This window comes from Lacerta agilis, chromosome 6, assembly GCF_009819535.1.
Source record: "Lacerta agilis isolate rLacAgi1 chromosome 6, rLacAgi1.pri, whole genome shotgun sequence".
NCBI classification, from domain to species: Eukaryota; Metazoa; Chordata; class Lepidosauria; order Squamata; family Lacertidae; genus Lacerta; species Lacerta agilis.
The window spans coordinates 32,973,272-32,992,675 of record NC_046317.1 but is presented as its reverse complement, the minus strand read 5'-3'; the positions used below and the strand labels follow the sequence as shown (position 1 = coordinate 32,992,675).

The following is a 19,404-nucleotide window of genomic DNA, read 5'->3' as shown; positions in this document are numbered from 1 at the left end:
CAAGCCATAGGAGCGGAGTCAAGAGCACCACCTGCTTACATCCGGCCAACCTTCAGCCATATTTCTGATAATTGCCAACATGAAGCCAATTTGTATCTGCCCATCATTACACCTCTGTGCTGCACTTTTAATATGAACGCTACAGGAAGAAATCCAGCATGTGAAGCTCTCATGATCAAAGACTTGTAAACGGGCGTTTAGCAGAGGAGTTTGAGGGGAAAGCCTGGAGTTCTGACTCACAGTGTATGTAGGACCCAGGGACATGGACCGTGAGGGAGCTACTGCAGTGACCTGTAACACCTGTGCCATATTTGTCTTCCTGCCTGATAATGTGCAAAATAAACCTGCAGCAAGAGTAATATGGTTGGTTTACCTGAAGAGAAGGTGGGGACAAGGTGGTGCTATATATTCAAGCTGTCCTGTGTACCTAAAGGTGTTTGCTAGGATATTTTTTTAAAAAATTGCTAGAAATGTTTGTTCCTTTTCAAAGACAAGGAGTCCTTGAATAAGGACGGTCTCCTAGTCCTTGGGTGATAAATTCAGCTTTGATACTTTGTTTTTCTGTGTCATTGCTTGGTGACTTCCTTTGCATTTTATCCACCTCTCAGATGATTTACTCTATTTCATTTTCAGAATAAACATCCACAGGCTATAACCTTGACATGCGTAATAAAAAAATTAACATAAGTAAGTTCCAGTGATGAGTCATGGGCTAAGAAGAAAGACAATATTAATACAAGTACAAGCAAAGGCAGTAGCACCCGCCAGAGCACTCTGCTTCCTTTATTAACATCTAAAGAACAGCAGGGATTTTTCTGTTATTGGCACATAATTTGCAGTTGTAGGTAGTTATATATTAACACCAGCTGATCCTGTAACATTGCAGTGTGCTTTCAATTAGCTCTCATCTTCATTTTTCAATCATGTATTGCTTTTTCAGTCCTCATTCAGCTTCTGATGGCCAAGGCCACAGTCTTGCAACCACCCAGTCAAGAGCTGTTTGACTGAAGTTCCTTGGATTATTAGACTTTAGAAAGTTTCTACATTATTACATTATTAAATAATCTAGCTAAATTCTAGATTAAAGCAATTTATTAATTGCTGCGTAAAATGGATGCTGTTTAGGGTGTGTCATTGGTTAATAGCACGTCTCTGTATTCCCACAGCAGAGGTTTTGGTACTGACTGTTTGTGGTAGTGTATTTGTTTACCAGCAGCAAGATGTTATATATAGGTGAAGGGGAACCTGTGACCACTCAGCCCTCACCCAGAGGAAGCAAGGATGAGGCATGTTTAAAACGAAACAGGAACTTTTATTTGTTCATGCTCAAAGGCATTATAGCTTAGTGGTTACTTTTGCAAGGCACAATACTTTATTTCAAACAGACTTTCAATGAAGTATAAAGGATTGCATTTAGAGGGGGAAATGGTTAGTTAGATATGATCCCTCTACAGAAGTTCTTCCACATGCTGATAGAGCTTTTTCGATCCTAGCCATACCCATAATTTTTTTAAAAGCTCAGATATAATTACTACATTGTGTGGAATTGTGATCTGTTTAGGACTAAAATGAGAGTTTAGGTTCTTTAAAGACCATTTATTGTAATCCTTCCCTGATAACATACATCTTTCTTCTCTTTTTAGGAATCCAAGATTTCCCAGAAAATATAAAGTGCTGTAAGTGTTTAACAATAATTGAAGCCAGTGTCAATCCTATTTCTAAGTGAGTATCTGTCAATGAAGTTAAATGTTTCCCCTTATATATGTTCAGTGGTTTGCATATTAATAATGTATGTAATGTAAAGTAAAGGTATATCACATGGATGGAATTGTCATTTGGTTATAATGAAGCTATGTAAGAAATTGAGTGAAGTGTAAAATAGCCTTAGGGCAAATTCTGCAGTGACTGCTAGGAAAAAACATGGACACATTTGAAGAGTTGTACTGATTTAGTTTTCTATATTGTATTTTTATTTTCAATTAGGATTTATTTCTATAAAAACATACACAAACAAAATTTCAATATTATAAGTTTTTAGGGTTATTGAAGAGGGTATGAAGGCTGATGCCATGGATAATCCAATATGAGGAAAACGATAAGCTCCCAGTTTATAAAAATAATAATTCAGCACTTTTTAGGAACATAGATAAGTTTATTTTATCAAGTCAGACCATTGATTTATCTTGCTTAATATTTTGAGAAAGTTAAACTCTGCCTTAGGAATCCACATAGGTGTGAACCAAGAGAGGCATAGCAATCCCTGGAGCTTGTAGTGGTTTAAGGAGGATTATATTTATTTACTTTTATTTTTGAAAACATTTTCATGCTGCTGCTCTTATACAAATCAAACATACACACATATATAATAAACACCATATAAAAATTAAAAATCAGAGATCAACTACTACAGATAGATATTTTCTTAATTGCCTGCATAAGCTTGGAAACAGAGAAAAGTTATCAGCAAATGTTTAAAGATTAAAACAGAAGATGCCTGCTGAATCTCTTGCCTGTTTCTCAGGCACAGGAGCTACCCACCAAAAAAGCCTCAACCTTCCCAGCACAGTTTATTTGTCCATGTCGAGTCCACCACTGCATTCAGAGTTTTTGCAGCCTCTCCTGATTTCAGATGTTATGCAGAAATAGAGCTGTGTGTCATCAGCATAGTGATACCTTACTCCAAAACTCCTAATGACCATTCCCAATGGCTTCATATAGACGTTAAATAGTACTGGGGAGAGGATAATACCTTGCGGAACCCTGTAGCACAAGTGCCAGGGGACCAAGGCGTACTGATCCAGTGCTGCTCTTGGAACACATTTCTAAAAGTAAGAATGGAGCCGTAATAATATGGTGCCTCCAATACCCATCTCACTCAAGGGTATCATAGTCAACAATATCAAAGGCCACTGAGATATTGAGCAGAATCAACGGGGTTGCATTTTCCTGTCTCTCACACAATAAAGGTAATCAATTAGGGCTAAAATTTGGTTCTGAAATGGACTCTGAGTCTGGATTGTAATGGATCAGATAAGCAGTCTCAGTATGCCAGCTCCAAAGCTAAAGTTTACCAAAACAGAAAAAATGAACTTTTTTGGAGGTGGGGAAGATATGCCATGCAAAAGTTACACAAACCTACTATATTCCCTTTGGAGCAAAATAAAGCAGTTTAAAACACCACCCACTTTCCCAGGACTAAACTGTCCTCAAACTCATCTGACTCGCAGAAGAATCTTAATTTGCTTTGTATTCCTCTTTCATGGGTCTAGTCACAGGATGCCTGGGGTTGCCAGGTGAAGAGCATAGGAAACAATAAATGACATGACAGCTGGATCAACCACTGTATTGGAAGCAGTACTAACTTGTTCTTTCCAGGGTGGGTGTCAGGAGCCCTGTGAAGGTATCACGGAGTGGGTGGTTGAGTCTGGAGGAGCAATGGGACGAGCTCAGAGAGCAGGAGTTGTATGATCCTGGAGTGAATCACAGTAGGTTACAAGCTGCCCCCTCTGAGTCTCATAGGGTATCTGATCTCTGGATAAAAGGTATCTGATCTCATTCTGCATAAAATGGTATGTTCCCTTGGTAACAGTAAAAATAATGTTTAATTCCAGAGGTTATAAAAAGTGTCATTGATAAAATTTGCTTGTAATTTCAAAATTAAATCCACCACCACAAAGCTTACACAGACAAATTAATGGGATGATGTAATATTAAATAGGTGCATAAATATCAACCTAAAAGAGCAAGATAGTGTATCATTTGCTGCAATAGATGGCAAAATGTTAGATCTAAGAAGTAGCTCAATATATTTTATCTATTCACTGTATAGCAATGAAGGTGTGAGTTAGGGTATGTATCTGCAGGGATTTACTTATATTGTTCCTGTAGTAACAACAGTATGAAAGCTAAAGCTTTAACTTGTTTTTTAGGCTCCCAGATGGCTTTACGCAGCTTTTAAACCTGACCCAGCTCTACCTAAATGATGCCTTTCTGGAATTTCTTCCAGCTAATTTTGGAAGGTAAGCACAAATTGTGACACTTCCCTTCTATGAAAAAACATGTGGAGGAGGAGGAGACTAAGAGGAAATATGGTAGCTATCATCAAATATCTGAAGGACTGTCACATGGAAGGTCAAGCAAGCTTGTTTTCTCCTGCTACAAGAGGGTAGGACGTGAACCAAAAGATTCAAGTTACAAGAAAAGAGATTCTGACTAAACATTAGGGAGAACTTTTTGGAGGTTTTTAAACAGAGATTGGATGGCCACCTGTCATGGATGATTTAGCTGAGATTCCTACTTTATAGGGGATTGGACTAGATGACCCTTGGGGTCACTTCCAGCTCTACAGTTCTATGATTCTTTGATGGTTTACAAACTGTCATTCTAGTTTTTACTTTTTGATAGCTATGATATCCCTTTCTTTCTGTATTAGAAGTGCAATCATGTCTACTCAGAAGTAAATCTCATTGTATACCCTATATGATGGAAGACTTAATTGGTGTTTCTTAGGGTATGGTAACCTGACTTGGAGAAAGAGATCCTACTACTAATGTAATGAGAGATTGATAGAGATGGAAGAGGGATAATTCTGAGCTGAATGACATCAGAGCTTAAACCCCCACACCAACAGGCTATACAGTAGACTGCTGAGGCCCAGTCTTTAATCAACAACACCAGGAGTGGGGCAGTACCGCTACTTAACTGTGCAGTGAGGGGGGCACAGGCACACAAGTAGAGCCAGTCAGGTGTTTCTGCCAACGTGCCCATGCTAACCTGACTTTGGCACCACCCCTTCACCGCAGGAAGTTGCAGTGACGCCATTATTGGGAGGCCATCACCACAGCACCACCCTGACCCACTGACTGCTCCTGCTGCTACAACAGTCAATATAAAGATGGAATGAAATTTGCCAGTAAAAGTACTGGTATTTGAATGTGCTTTTGGACACTGAGGTCTTTTGAAATGTGATGGGGCATTTTTTTTTCTGGGGGTGAGAAGGAACAACAGTGTTTCCTGACTTGCAAAATAAATATATTTGAGAACAAGTAGGCAACCATGTAACTGCAAACCATGGTTTGACACAATGGGAACAAGCACTTTGATTGCAGATTTTCCACTTTAACTCACTTCAGGTGATACTCAAGTTCCATTTAAATATTACAACAAAAGTAACAAACAACAATTTGAAAGAAATGTATCTTAAGAAGTGTGCATGCACACGAAAGCTCATACCAAGAACAAACTTAGTTGGTCTCTAAGGTGCTACTGGAAGGAATTTTTTATTTTATTTTGTTTTGTTTTGATTATGGTAGACCAACACGGCTACCTACCTGTAACTGGAACAATTTGAAAGTTGCTCACACTTCTGTTTTGCTTTAATGTATGGATCAGCTTTGACTCATAGCATCTAATATAATTTGCTTTCTCGATGTACTTTCTACATTTTTTATCTACCAGTGGAGTTATTTGATGCTGTGTTTCTAACTTTTAGACACCTTAGTTACCTAAACTAATGTAGTAGCATTCTTTTAGCATACCACCTGGATCTTGCAATAATAAAAGTTAGACTAACGTGGAGTGGGACTTTGAAATTGCCACATTATTATTTTTGTTGTTTCCTGTTCTATTTCAGGGGAGGGGTTAACCCATAATGCCATAGAGACTTCTAAATTGTATTGGCTTGTTCATCAAGTGAAAAATAATAACATGGTGTGAATTTGCTTGAATTGTTCAAGTTACATGAATGTTAAAATAATATAACCAAACAGCTCTTCCAGATAATAATGCATTACATAGTTTTAATAGCTTTCCAAATTGTAGTTTAGCTACTTTAAGCAGATCAGTTTATTTTGCTTTAGATACATAGTGAGAGCCTTAGGCTGTCAGTGGTTATGTGAGAATCAACTGTGTGTGATTCACACAGGAAGCATTTGCATATTTCATATGAAATTACATTGTTTGCTCTCTAGAGGATGACAAGTGTATTTATCCTTATCAAAAATTCCAAACATTGTGGGAATATATTTTGCTGGTATCCTTGAGAGAGCATTAGTTTCTGTTTCTTTTTTTGTGTCCCATAGGAGGCCTCTTCTTATCTTTATTTTCCCTTTTAAGAGAATCATAGAATTATAGAGTCGGAAGAGACAATGAGGATCAGCTAGTCCAACCCTCTACAATTCAGGAATCTCAACTAGATCATACATGACAAATGGCCATCCAAGTTCTGCTTAAAAACCTCTGAGGAAGGAGAGAGTACCACCTCTCATTGGAGTCTGTTCTACTGCCCAACAGCTCTTATTGTCAGAAAGTTCTTCCTGATGTTTAGTCTGAATCCTTTCTTGTAGATTTCATAATTTTAGCTGACAGGAAAAAAATTCATTGATTGATTTTCTACAATTCTCTAAAATATATGATGTCTTGAATCATGTGTAAGATGTTCCTTTTTGTTCTGTTTGCTATGAAATGAATAAACCTTATAAACTGTCATTTATAGCAACATTTATTTTAACATCCTGCATTTATGCCTGTTAATTGCTTCCCTATGGTTTGTCAGGATCTTCCAGAAGAACACAGCCGGCAATCACAGCTGATGTACACTGTCATTAAGTTAGACAAAATTCTAGAACCGCAAATATCCACTGAATATTAAAGAGTCAGCATATTTGTCTTAATTAAATAATCTGCAAAAAAAATCAAGCTGTTGCTTTTCAGCTACAGATATATGGCTATGATTCTCATTAGAGGTTGGCCAGGTGCATTGGATAAATTTTATGCAAATATATGGCTAGCATAATTTATGCTAAAACAAATAGCTTATTAGCAATTATTGTATATGTTTAATGACTTCCTAATTTGAATTTATACTCTTTTAAATTTTGATACTTTTAGACTTGTTAAATTACGAATATTGGAATTACGAGAGAATCACTTGAAAACTCTACCAAAGTAAGTGCTTATATATTTTAATTACCTCAAATATTCAAAGAATCCCCCCCCCGTTCTGTTATGAATTGTGCTGTTTTGTTGTGTGATTCCCACTGCTGTTTCTATTTTGGAACATTGTACCACTGGGGGATATATTAATGGCTATAAATAATACGTAATAATAATAACAATAATTTATTTGTACCCCGCCCATCTGGCTGGGTCTCCCCAGCCACTCTGGGCGGCTTCCAACAAATATTAAAATACATTAGAATATCACAGATTAAAAACTTCCCTAAACAGGGCTGCATTCAGGTATTTTCTAAATGTCAGGTAGTTTTCTATCTCTTTGACCTCTGATGGGAGGGCGTTCCACAGGGCGGGCGCCACTACCGAGAAGGCCCTCTGCCTGGTTCCCTGTAGCTTTGCTTCTCACAGTGAGGGAACCGCCAGAAGGCCCTCGGTGCTGGATCTCAGTGTCCGGGCTGAACGATGGGGGTGGAGACATTCCTTCAGGTGTACAGGACCGAGGCCGTATAGGGCTTTAAAGGTCAACACCAACACTTTGAATTGTGCTCAGAAACGTACTGGGAGCCAGTGTAGATCTCTCAGGACCAGTGTTATGTGGTCCCGGCGGCCACTCTCAGTCACCAGTCTAGCTGCCGCATTCTGGATTAATTGCAGTTTCCGGGTCACCTTCAAAGGTAGCCCCATGTAGAACGCATTGCAGTAGTCCAAGCGGGAGATAACCAGAGCATGCACCACTCTGGCGAGACAGTCTGCGGGCAGGTAGGGTCTCAGCCTGCGTACCAGATGGAGCTGGTAGACAACCGCCCTGGACACAGAATTAACTTGTGCCTCCATGGACAGCTGTGAGTGCAAAATGACTCCCAGGCTGCGTACCTGGTCCTTCAGGGGCACAGTTACCCCATTCAGGACCAGGGAGTCCTCCACCCCTGCCCACCTCCTGTCCCCCCCAAAACAGTACTTCTGTCTTGTCAGGATTCAACCTCAATCTGTTAGCCGCCATCCATGCTCCAACCGCCTCCAGGCACTCACACAGGACCTTCACCACCTAAAAGGTAGATAAGAATTAAAAAGCATACACAATCTAACAAACTTTAATCAAAATTTGATATATTATGGGTAAGACCCAACCATTGGCAAACACATCAGTTACACATACATGTTTTCCTAGTATTCTAGGTAATAATTTTTTTTGTATGTACCAGCTACCTTCAACTGACTGATGAAAACCAATCTTACTTCCCAGTCTTGGTAACTCTGCCAATCTACTTAGAATGGACTTCCTATCATGCAATGGCAGGATCGTGATTAAACCAGCAAGCTTAATAAGTGTTTGTAAACCAACTTCAAACACTTGTTACTAAATCTGGTTATGATAAAAAAAATTTTTTTTGCATTTATTACAAATATTCAACTTGTGTGTAATACTAGGCGGCTCTGATTATATTTGCATAATATATATATGTTTCAAAGCCCAGGATAAATGAGCCAGACATAGATTACATTTGTGTTTGAACACATTTTTTAAAAAAGCTTTTTTTAAAATTATGCAGCAGAGTCATTTTAATAACTATCAAGCATTTACCAAGACTGAGCACCATTATGAGAGGTAATGCTAGGAGAGGCTTTGTATGTGAATAAAGGGAGTTTTAATCTCTCTGGCGGTACTTTTTCTGAGCTCAAATAAGGCTGGTTGAGACATAACAGTTTGTGCATAAACACATGGGTAGGCTATGTTGAAACACATGCAATCCCTGCCTCCATTGTCCCCATCCTTTCCAACTGCAGCCTTGGGCCTTTGCATATTGGGTAGAAGGTTTGAAATGTGATCTTTTCCACACGCCTATAATGTTACAGCATTAGGAAACCCAGGTTATGCCTCTGATCGTAAGCATATTCAGATTCTAATCTGCCTTCAGTCCTTCCTGCTCAATGCAAGAAGGTTTATGGTGGAACTAATCAGGTCAGTAAGGGATATTGGGTGGTGGTGTGCACAGCACTGCACTCTCTGGCCACTTTAGCTCCCCCCATTACATCAGTGTTTTTCAACCACTGTTCCGCGGCACACTAGTGTGCCGCGAGATGTTGCCTGGTGTGCCATGGGGAAAATTTGTTTATTTGATTCCTATTCAAGAGAATTACTTTATATATAGTCAATATAGGCACAGAGTTAAATTTTTTAACATTTTCTAATGGTGGTGTGCCTCGTGATTTTTTTCATGAAACAAGTGTGCCTTTGCCCAAAAAAGGTTGAAAAACACTGCATTACATGGCTGTAATAGGACTGCTGTGCATCCTCCTTGAATCTGTAGGCCAAAACAGTTAAAAACCCTCACTGATCCATTTTTCCCCACTCACCAAGCAAATGAACAAATGAATCTGTCCCAAAATGGGAGTGTTCATACATCAGAGTAAACCATTGTTAATGGTAAATGGTTTACTTTAAACATGCATATGGCTCCCATTTTGCACCTCCCCTAATGAGAGCAGGAGCAACAAACCATGATCCTGGCTTAGCAATTAGTCTGAATGAGGACTTCTGATTTGTTTCACACCAAACAAACCATGAAGGTTTGTTCTTGGGTTACTAAATGTGGTTATGTGGTTTGTTATGAGTGGAACAAGCCATGATCCTCAGTTCAGATGTAACACTAAGCCAGGGATCATAGTTAATTCTCCACACTAGCTGTACCACTAGAAACAGGAGCCATAGAAACATTCCTTGTAAATCATAAACTATGGATTACCATGACATGTGATCCATTTTTCCTGTTATTATCTACTCTGACTACTGAAAGATCCCGAATAGGATCTTTACCCGACCTGCTAAATTGTGCTAAATAAATAAAAATAAAACAAAATAAATAAATAAAAAGGTTTCTAGGGTGGGAAAGGTTAATAGTGAAAACATTCTCTCTGCATCCTGTTACAACAGGAGGCTTTGATATGCACTGCTATAAATAAAAAAAATGAAACCTTATTTGATTTTGGATGTAAATGTGGCTGAGATGAAATTAGGCAATTTGTGCTGTACACACATTCCCCTTTGAAGTTTTCTGTGCAGAAAATAGAGTTAGACACTGATGTTGGTGGGTTGTAGATGGCCTCTCTATCTGAGGCCTATTGGAGATTTATTAAACCTTCAGGGGTTTTTTGCAGTTAGTAGCAAAGGACTGAAAAAAGAATTTTATTAATATACATACTAGTTATAAAAAACCACTTTGGCTTTCACCTTTGGAAGCCATAGCGGTGAAAAAGAAAAATATGATGGAAAGTTGGGTAACTTATAGAAATTTATATAGAGAGGAGGGTGGAGAATTTAACTTAAAAGAGTTTAAGAATCTACCAGGAATGTTAATAACATGATTACAATATCATTATTTGAATGAAATATTTAAAAAGGATATGAAGTGGGGGTTTGGGGAACAACTATCCCAATTAGAAAGAGACCTGTTAAATTGTAGTGTTAAAGTAATGTCTGAAATGTACAATGTGTTAATGGAATGGGAGACAAAGGATGAACAAGTGAATTTTTCAGTGATACACTGGGCAATAGATGCTGGTCATAATATAGAAATGGAAGCATGGGAATGATTGCGGAACACAGATATAAAATTTACAGCATGTTATGATTTAAGAGAAAATTATATAAAAATGCTATATAGATGGTATCTAACTCCTAGTAGATTGGCAAAAATGTACAAATCAAAGTCAAATACTTGTTGGAAATGTAAAGAGAAAGAAGGTACCTTTTTCACATGTGATGGTCTTGGAATAAGGTTAAAGCTTACTGGGAAATGATAATGAATTGAAAAATATGTTTAAGATGACCGTAAAAACCCCCAGAAGCTTTTCTCTTTGGAATTAGAACGCCTCAAACAATATAGAAATTTATTTATGTATGTAACTACAGCTGCAAGAATGTTATTTACCCAAAAATGGAAAGATGAAGAGGTCCTGATGAAAGAAAATTGGATACAGAAACTAACGGAGTATGCAGAATTGGCAAAACTTACTGGAAGAATAAGAAATGAAGACAATAAACTTTTTAGAAATGAATGGAAGTGGTTTATTGAATATTTACAAATATTTACAAACAAACTGTAAACAAATTAAGACATTGGCAGGATTATTGTAAAAACGTGCAGTTTTTGAATAGATAAATAAAAGAATAAGTTCAGACAATTTGGAGTATGCAGGAAAGGATGAAAATAAATGTAAGGAACTGCAGAAAGAGGGGGGAAAGGGAGTTGAAATTGAAAATATTAAAACTTGGCAAAATAATTGTTGTATAATTTACCATAAATTACACACACACACACACAGAGAGAGGGGGGGGGAAAGAGGTTATATTCTCCAGCTCCCCAATATATGCTGTGCAGATGTCATATTTTTCCTCTTGCCAGTGTCATATAAATACGGTATATTTAAATATAAATCTTGTTTATTTATTTAACTGCTTTTTAATATAAGTCTTTAAAAGCAGTTATTTTTTTAGAAGTAACCAACTACAACCTTATATATGTGAGCAGTCTTCATTCTGGGCTTAGGCCTCTGGGGAGTAATTTGAGACATCCTTTCCCAACAGATTGGCACCATGATAGTATTATATATTTCCAGTTGGGTATTCTGACTAAGAGTACAGCAGGATCTAACAGGTACTGGGCACATTTATGGGGGAAAGAGCACTGCAATTTAATCAGGTGACCTCTCCTTGCCTGAAATGTCAATGCTGTGGCTACAGTTACGTTATGGTGCTGACCTTCCGCTAGGCAGTTTGGAAAGTGCCCTGTCCTTTCCACACTACCTGAGAGATGACAGGATCATCTGCTGGGCAAGAAAAGAGTGCTGGGATGCAGTCCAGGTGCTCCTCAATAGTGCAGTCATATATTTTGCAATCTATGGAAGAAAGGGTCACCAGATCCTTTCCCCAATAGATCAATGCCTATTTGGATGAAGATGTTGGATAGAATGCTTACAGAGGTATTCAAAATGCATAAGATTGTGCTGAAAGTGACTGTTGCAACTCCTAAGTAAAATTCTGAGAGCAGCAGTGTAAGGGGTGTAGGTGCTCCTCGCAAGAAATACCTCAGCTCATTCAGCGAGGTATTATACATATGTACATAAGCAATGGAGCATAATTTAGCCATCTGTCTCATCTGGATCAGATACGGAAAGTGGAAGTTTCCAACTCCTCCTCCAACTTAAAAGCTTGGGAAGACAAAGGCGCTGCCTCTGTGCCTTACGTTTCTGCTCTCTTCTCTCTTGTGCTGACGGAACAAGCGCCCCCTCCCCTTCGGTTCTGGAGCTGGTGGAGTGGTGTTGGGGGTCTTGCCTAACACCCAAGAGCCTCCTCGCCTCGTGGTTCCCCCCTGCTCTGTTCCCCTCTCCCTCTTCTGTCATTTCCTGTCGGTCTTTTCCTAGCAGTCCCCGCTCAGGCTCTGACTCCTCCCTTTCTCCCAGGGCATCTCTTGGCATTGCCGTGACAAGCAGTGACCATGTCATTTGAAGAGGGGAAATGAGGGGAAAAGATTGCAAAGTGTAGTAAGTAGGATTTATCTCCTACTTACTACAAGTGTTTCTATTAGTACCCTGGTTAGTATGTTTTGCAAAACAAATTTGCTTCCATACTGCATATATCCCCAGAAGATAATACTTAAAGGGCAATAGGGTATAGGAGCCATCCCTTTCCATGAATTTTGAGGCATTCTTATTATCATCTTCATCATCTATTCACTATATACAATGGCAAGCTTCTATTTGTACTTGCAATTTTTCTATTCAGTTTGTCCCATTTATAGAGAGATGCAAGTACTGTAGCTAAAAATAAAAACCAGTAGTTTACATTAAGCAGAGAAAGGCGTTCATCAGGGGCAATGTGAACAGTTGGCTATAGGACATTGCTAATTCACTGAAAATGTAATTCCCAAATTATTCTGTTGGGGACATGTCTCTGAGGACTGCGTTGCTTAGTCGCAGCTCAGTACTATATTGATTGAAGATAATGCAACTCTCTGAATTAATGATTAGATGTTTATAAATTGTCATGATTACTTATGGTGTGTGCTAGCATGAAAAGAAGTTGGCTGAAAAGGGACAGTTAAAAATATTGTCTTTGGGATTTCCAGTCAGTAAGCAGAACATAAAAGCAGACCCTTATAATGCAAAATTTTCAGTTCCCTAGATGGGAACTTGCTGGAGTACAAATATACCTTCACTCCTGTAGAACTATTCCTATATTTTAATTAAGTATTTTAATTTCATAATGAAATTGAAAGTTGAGCTTGCTGTAAGAATGCAGTTAGGCAGTATCATGAAAGGTGTGTGGGTGTGCCTGCTTGTGGCCTACATCTCCTAGTAACATTGGGAAATGTATTGCTAGCAAGGTACACATGGCAGCTAATGAATTGGAATGAAGCGTGGAAAAACTGAATGCAATTATGACATGTCTTGTGCTTTTTTCGCTGAGAAGATGTGCGAGTGGCTTCACGGAAGTCTCACATTTCCTGTAACACGTAGTTCGGTCAGCTTTTGGTTTGATCCTGTCGGATTCTTCTTACGTTTTTATGTGCTTTAACCTACAAAGACAAGTCTCTGTTTCATGTATCCTTGGAACAGCGTCCTGTGAGATGACCTACTATTCAGATAATGAGAATAACACCTTCTAAAAGAATGAGATCACATTATGAGAGGTGGAAGGAGGTTTATTTTTGGATATCTGCCTTCAAAATTATTTTAAAGATGTTCTGGGAAAACAATATTCTTTGTAATAAGAATTCAGTAGCACTGGGATAGAACATAGTATGACTTGCTTTCTTTTCTTGTAGTTTCATACAAGGTTATTAGACAATTTGCAAAACACAACTTTATACCCTTGCATATTGGCAACCATCATTTGTGGTACTTTCAAGCAAGCATTTTGCTTCTTTGTGTAAATAATTATTGAGCACCCAAATATTATTGGTCCATCTTGTAAACAGCATACAAGTTCCAAGATTTATAGTTTATACTGAGCAGTTTGTATCCAGGGTATCTTTCTACAAGAAGATGGAGGTAATTGCAGTGCATATAGTTTAAACAAATGTGAACAAGAAAAATTGCTTTTTATGCCAGAAATATATTGCCATGCTCATTGTTTAAAATAAGTTTTAGTATTTCCAAGCATTATTTGCAGAATAAATGTGTATTTTAAAAAGTATTTTCAGTGGAACATCTCTTGACTGCATATTCAGTGCTGCTACATGCTTAGTTCTTCCTTCAGAAAGTCATTCCAATTTATTTATTTTAGGAATGTTGGTTGGGGACATTGCTGTGGCTGCCCATCACCTCCCCCCCCCCCCTAGAATGCCTATGGGGTTGGCTGAGCATAATGCTTGGTTTTCTTACATTCTTCTCAATAACCCCCCCCCCCCAAATCACTTGCCTCCTCCAAAAGTCTGAATTAAATGCTCATTTGACTTGAATATTATTCAGTGTAACCCGTTTCCCCATCTGCCCAATTTCTCTTCCTTCCACCTGTACATACATCCTTCCAAGTACTGTTGCTAATCTTTAGAATTTTCTTAACTGGGCATGTGCAGCCTTATTACTTTCCCTGCCTCTGGCTCATGCTTTAAAACACAAAACAAAAAAACAAAACAAAACAAAAAACAACTAATGCAAAACTTTCCCGTGGGAATTCATGGTTTTCTGCATACTTTCAGAGTTACTTTGCTAAGCTGCCACCTAGTCATCTGTGATCTGCTCATGTCTGTGCATAGAATTTCCATTAGGGGTGTGATTATACACCTGCATTTCTTTAAATATAGTTTTTTGAAGGACAATTATACAGAGTTTTTCTGCTTTCTACAGATAACAGTTTTACCAGAAAATAATTGCATTAAAAAGTGGAGTGTTTGCTTTGCATTTATTATTTAAGTCATAGCTCAGTCAGCTATGCTTAGTTGCATATGCTTTACCGGTATGTGTAGGAAAATACCCTGTTTAAATTTCCATTCTAGTTAAAAAATCTTGAGTCGTAGACCTGAAGAAAGACTTATGATTGAAGCCTTGTAGAAATGGTATCAGAATATATTGTAAATAAGTTGTGTATATCACATTTCTATCTTTAATAATTGACGGTTATCTTGCTTATTATTGATAAAGCCATTAGACAATTATGCATTTGGTGTGAGTAGCTCATTTTACATTGTATTTGCTGAAGATCAGGTTTATCATAGCAAAGATATAACATAGAATTTATACATATTATATTACACATAGATATGTGCAGAAACCCATCATGCTACTTATTATGTGCATCAAAAAGATAGAAGAGGTGGAAAGAGTGTGGCACCATCTTTGCATGAAGGCTGTACCTGCATATTGAAAAATTGTCTCCAGTTTTTTAATCCGAAGCATCTGTTCATATTTTACTTTAAATAATTATTGATTAGACATATAATAATGTCTTTTTCCTTGATGCATCATTTTATTTGACTGTACTTCCAGTTATAGTTTTGGAGTTGTTTGTATAAAGGTAGTAATTTTAGAGTACTAGTTATACTGGCAGTCTATTGAACAGTCTTCCTGAAAGGTTGTAGTAGAAGTTAATTAGAAGTCATTACCAGGTCATCTCCCTGAAAAGTCCTACTAAAACTATGTTACAATTGAATTTGGAATTTGAAATGACTCTTGTGTAGGTATAATTAATGATTCTGCACATTCTGTTATAGAATCATTCTGACTTGGATTGTCTTTGTTCATCAGTTCTCATTTATTTATATCTTAACTGTTTTCAGTTTGAATTAATCCTACGTGAACATGATTGACTAAACTGAACAGTTCGTATCAAGTTGCCTGTTCCCTTTGTAAACAAGACACTTGTTTTTCGCGATGGGTGAGCTCCCGTTGCTCGATCCCTGCTCCTGCCAACCTAGCAGTTTGAAAGCACGAAGTGCAAGTAGATAAGTAAGTACTGCTCCAGCGGGAAGGTAAATGGTGTTTCCATGCGCTGCTCTGGTTCACCAGAAGCGGCTTAGTCATGCTGGCCACATGACCTGGAAGCTGTACATCAGCTCCCTCGGCCAGTAAAGTGAGATGAGCGCTGCAACCCCAGGGTTGTCTGTGACTGGACCTAATGGTCAGGGGTCCCTTTACCTTTTACTAGTGATGTCAGCACCATCCCATGCACAAAGATATTTTGTTCTATACTTTAGTCCTAAGATATTTTATTCTGTTAGAAGAAGTTAGGTGTCCTGGGAAAACTAAATTCCCTAGAGTACCACAGCTGCCGTTGTTGCAGGATCTGAGATGCTAGGAAATGAGTAATGGAGATCTTCCACTAGAGAGACCTCCCTTCTTTAGCAGCTGTCCACAACAGGATAGATAAGTGGGAAGAGAAGAGAATGGAGAGTAGGGCAGAGAAGCTCACTGTGTAGCAATTTGTTGGGAGGCATCTAAACCCTGTTATAACCCCAGTTTGGTCATCAGGTATATGATGGCATCTGAATTTCAAAACTGGGTTTTTGAAATTCAGATCCCATCATATACCTGCTTAGTTTGCTCAGCCCAGTTTGAATTGACCTCAGGGATGTTTTCCCAGCACCATCTGCAACTTGCATTTGCAATCTGTGCTTGCCCATCTTGCAGGATTTTTTTTTTGCTGATAGTCATTTCCCCCTATTTTATAACACTTTGTTGTGTCACAGTACCAAATACTTTACCAACATAACATTTCTAATTATTTACTTGTCTATATAAGTAGATATTTTCTAAAAACAAATGATAATTTATATTCCTAAAATTATTTCAGTGCACTAAACATAAAATTGTATTTGCACACTTAAAAAGCAGTTCTTAAACAGAAAGGCGATGGCAATCCCCCCCCTCCATTTTTCTTTTTTTGGTCTAACTGATACAGGGTTCTACTTCACTGCAGAGATGCCTGTACTGTTTAACAAAATGTTTAGAAAAATAATAATCCAAAATTAGTTATACATGTTCTCAATTTCCATTCAATTTCCTGCCTGTTGACATCACAGATTAATTCATTTCCTATAACATTTTAAATTAAATATAAATTAGATCGGCTAGGACATTTTTCACTATAACATGACATCTCTTAATCGCCAGTGTTATGTTAATACTACTCAAGGTTTAATTTCCTTTGAAATGAGACACAATACTTGATTAGGAGTTAAGAATATACCGTAAGAAGAACCCTGCTAGATCAGACTACCATGCTGTTCTCACAGTGGCCAACCAGATTGCTATGAGAAGTCTGCAAGCAATATAGACACAACAGACCTCCTCAGCAACTGGTATTCAGAAGCATACTCTCTGTGGTAGTACACAGCCATCATGGGTAATAACCATTGATAACCTCCATGAATTTGTCTACCCACCTTTTAAAACATCCAAGTTGGTGGCCATTACTTTATATACATTACAATCTATACATTATTTATACTCTGTTACAGGTAGGTAGCCGTGTTGGTCTGCCATAGTCAAAACAAAATAAAAAAATTAAAAAATCCTTCCAGTAGCACCTTAGTGACCAACAAAGTTTGTTCTTGGTATAAGCTTTTATGTGCATGCACCCTTCTTCAGATACAGTGAAACAGTAGTCACCAGACCCTTATATATAGTGAGAGATTGGGGAGGGGTATTACTCAGAAGGGTGGTGGGAATGGATGATTTGCCCACACCTGTCAGCCAATCACCCATTCCCACCACCCTTCTGAGTAATTTTCTGCATTCTCCATTTTCTGCATTTCATGCATAATCTTATACAGCGCCATCGTTTCCCCCCTTCCCCTCAAAAGAAATCTCCAAACCTTTCCTCATAGAGGAGTTGTTCCTAGCCCCATTATCATTTTGGTTGCTGTTTTCTTAACCTGTTCCAGTTCTGTGACATTCTATTTGAGGTGCAGCAACCATTGGAGGCTGGTAGAACCTACACTTGGTGGGACATCTAGGAGGTCCTGTGGGTGGGGTTTAGGTCCCCATTCTCCCCCCTTGTGAGGAAGAGGTACTACTAAGTCAACCACTCTGTGGATTCCCCCTCCCCTGGTTCAATTAAGAATGCAACTTACTCTCATGAAAGTGGACAAATATTGCGGGCAGCATACATCATCCACCGAAATAAAATTGTAGCAATTACCCCAGTGTCATATTGTGAGCTTCATGGCTGAGGGAGGTTTTGAATTTAGGTCTCCCAGGTTCAAGCCCAACAGTGTTACACTGCAGTACCTCTACAAATTGGAATATATAAAAAACCCTGGTATACTTTTATTTCTTGGAGTTCTTTTAATAATGATGGCATAGGTTACCTGTCGCCTATTAAGGGGGAGACTGGTAGTGGTGCTGGGATGAGGCGGTGATAGCAGCAGCTTGCAGGTATATGACTAGCTGCTGCAAGATGGGGTAACCACAGTAAAGATCTTGCTTCTTTCCTTATATGTTCACATTTACTTTGCAGTGCAGCCTCTAGAAACATGTTTATTTGTATGTGAGACGGAAGAAGTTCAATAGAACTTACTTCCAGGCAAATGTGTATAGGTTTAATGTAGGATATATTGGCAGGTTCCAATCAACTGGGAAATCTTGATAAGAGTTCCTGGTGTCTTTAATGTACATTTTAAAATACTCACTAAATTAGTGTAGGGCAGACTTCAAGCTTTTGTGTCTGGGATCTACTTTGTGTTTTACTAAAACTCCAAGAGCCACCAACTACAGCTACTCTGTTAAGCAGCTTTTGTTGTAATCGCTGTTACAACCCCATCCTCCTGAAATAATTTCATATATAAATGTTTAATACACTTAGAGTTGCATTTATACAGACATATCTATCAGCAAGTCCCATTGAACCCTATGGGAATTACATATGAGTAGTCATGTATAGAATTGTGCTGGTACTCTCCACTTAAATTTAAAATGATTTAAATGCTTTGTTGTTGTTTAGTCGTTTATTCGTGTCCGACTCTTCGTGACCCCATGGAGCAGAGCATGCCAGGCACTCCTGTCTTCCACTGCCTCCCGCAGTTTGGTCAGACTCATGTTGGTAGCTTCGAGAACACTGTCCAACCATCTTGTCCTCTGTCGCCCCCTTCTCCTTGTGCACTCCATCTTTCCCAACATCAGGGTCTTTTCCAGGGAGTCTTCTCTTCTCATGAGTTGGCCAAAGTATTGGAGCCTCAGCTTCAGGATCTGTCCTTCCAGTGAGCACCCAGGGCTGATTTCCTTCAGAATGGATAGGTTTGATCTTCTTGCAGTCCATGGGACTCTCAAGAGTCTCCTCCAGCACCATAATTCAAACGCATCAATTCTTCAGCGATCAGCCTTCTTTATGGTCCAGCTCTCACTTCCATACATTACTACTAGGAAAACTATAGCTTTAACTATATGGACCTTTGTTGGCAAGGTGATGTCTCTGCTTTTTAAGATGCTGTCTAGGTTTGTCATTGCTTGTCT

General features: G+C 38.5%; 1 protein-coding gene across 13 annotated transcripts in view; it reads left to right on the top strand.

Moving 5' to 3' along the window:
• LRRC7 (leucine rich repeat containing 7) overlaps positions 1-19,404 on the top strand; it is a 163,312-nt gene that overhangs the window by 67,569 nt on the left and 76,339 nt on the right. For all 13 annotated transcript variants that reach the window (XR_004426820.1, XM_033151828.1, XM_033151838.1 and 10 more), the window contains 3 exons: positions 1,644-1,722; positions 3,930-4,019; positions 6,889-6,945. Coding sequence is in view for 12 of the 13 variants with exons in the window: in XM_033151828.1 (XP_033007719.1) it covers positions 1,644-1,722; positions 3,930-4,019; positions 6,889-6,945 (226 nt within the window). In the remaining variant the exon portion in view is untranslated. The remainder of the gene's footprint in view (positions 1-1,643; positions 1,723-3,929; positions 4,020-6,888; positions 6,946-19,404) is intronic.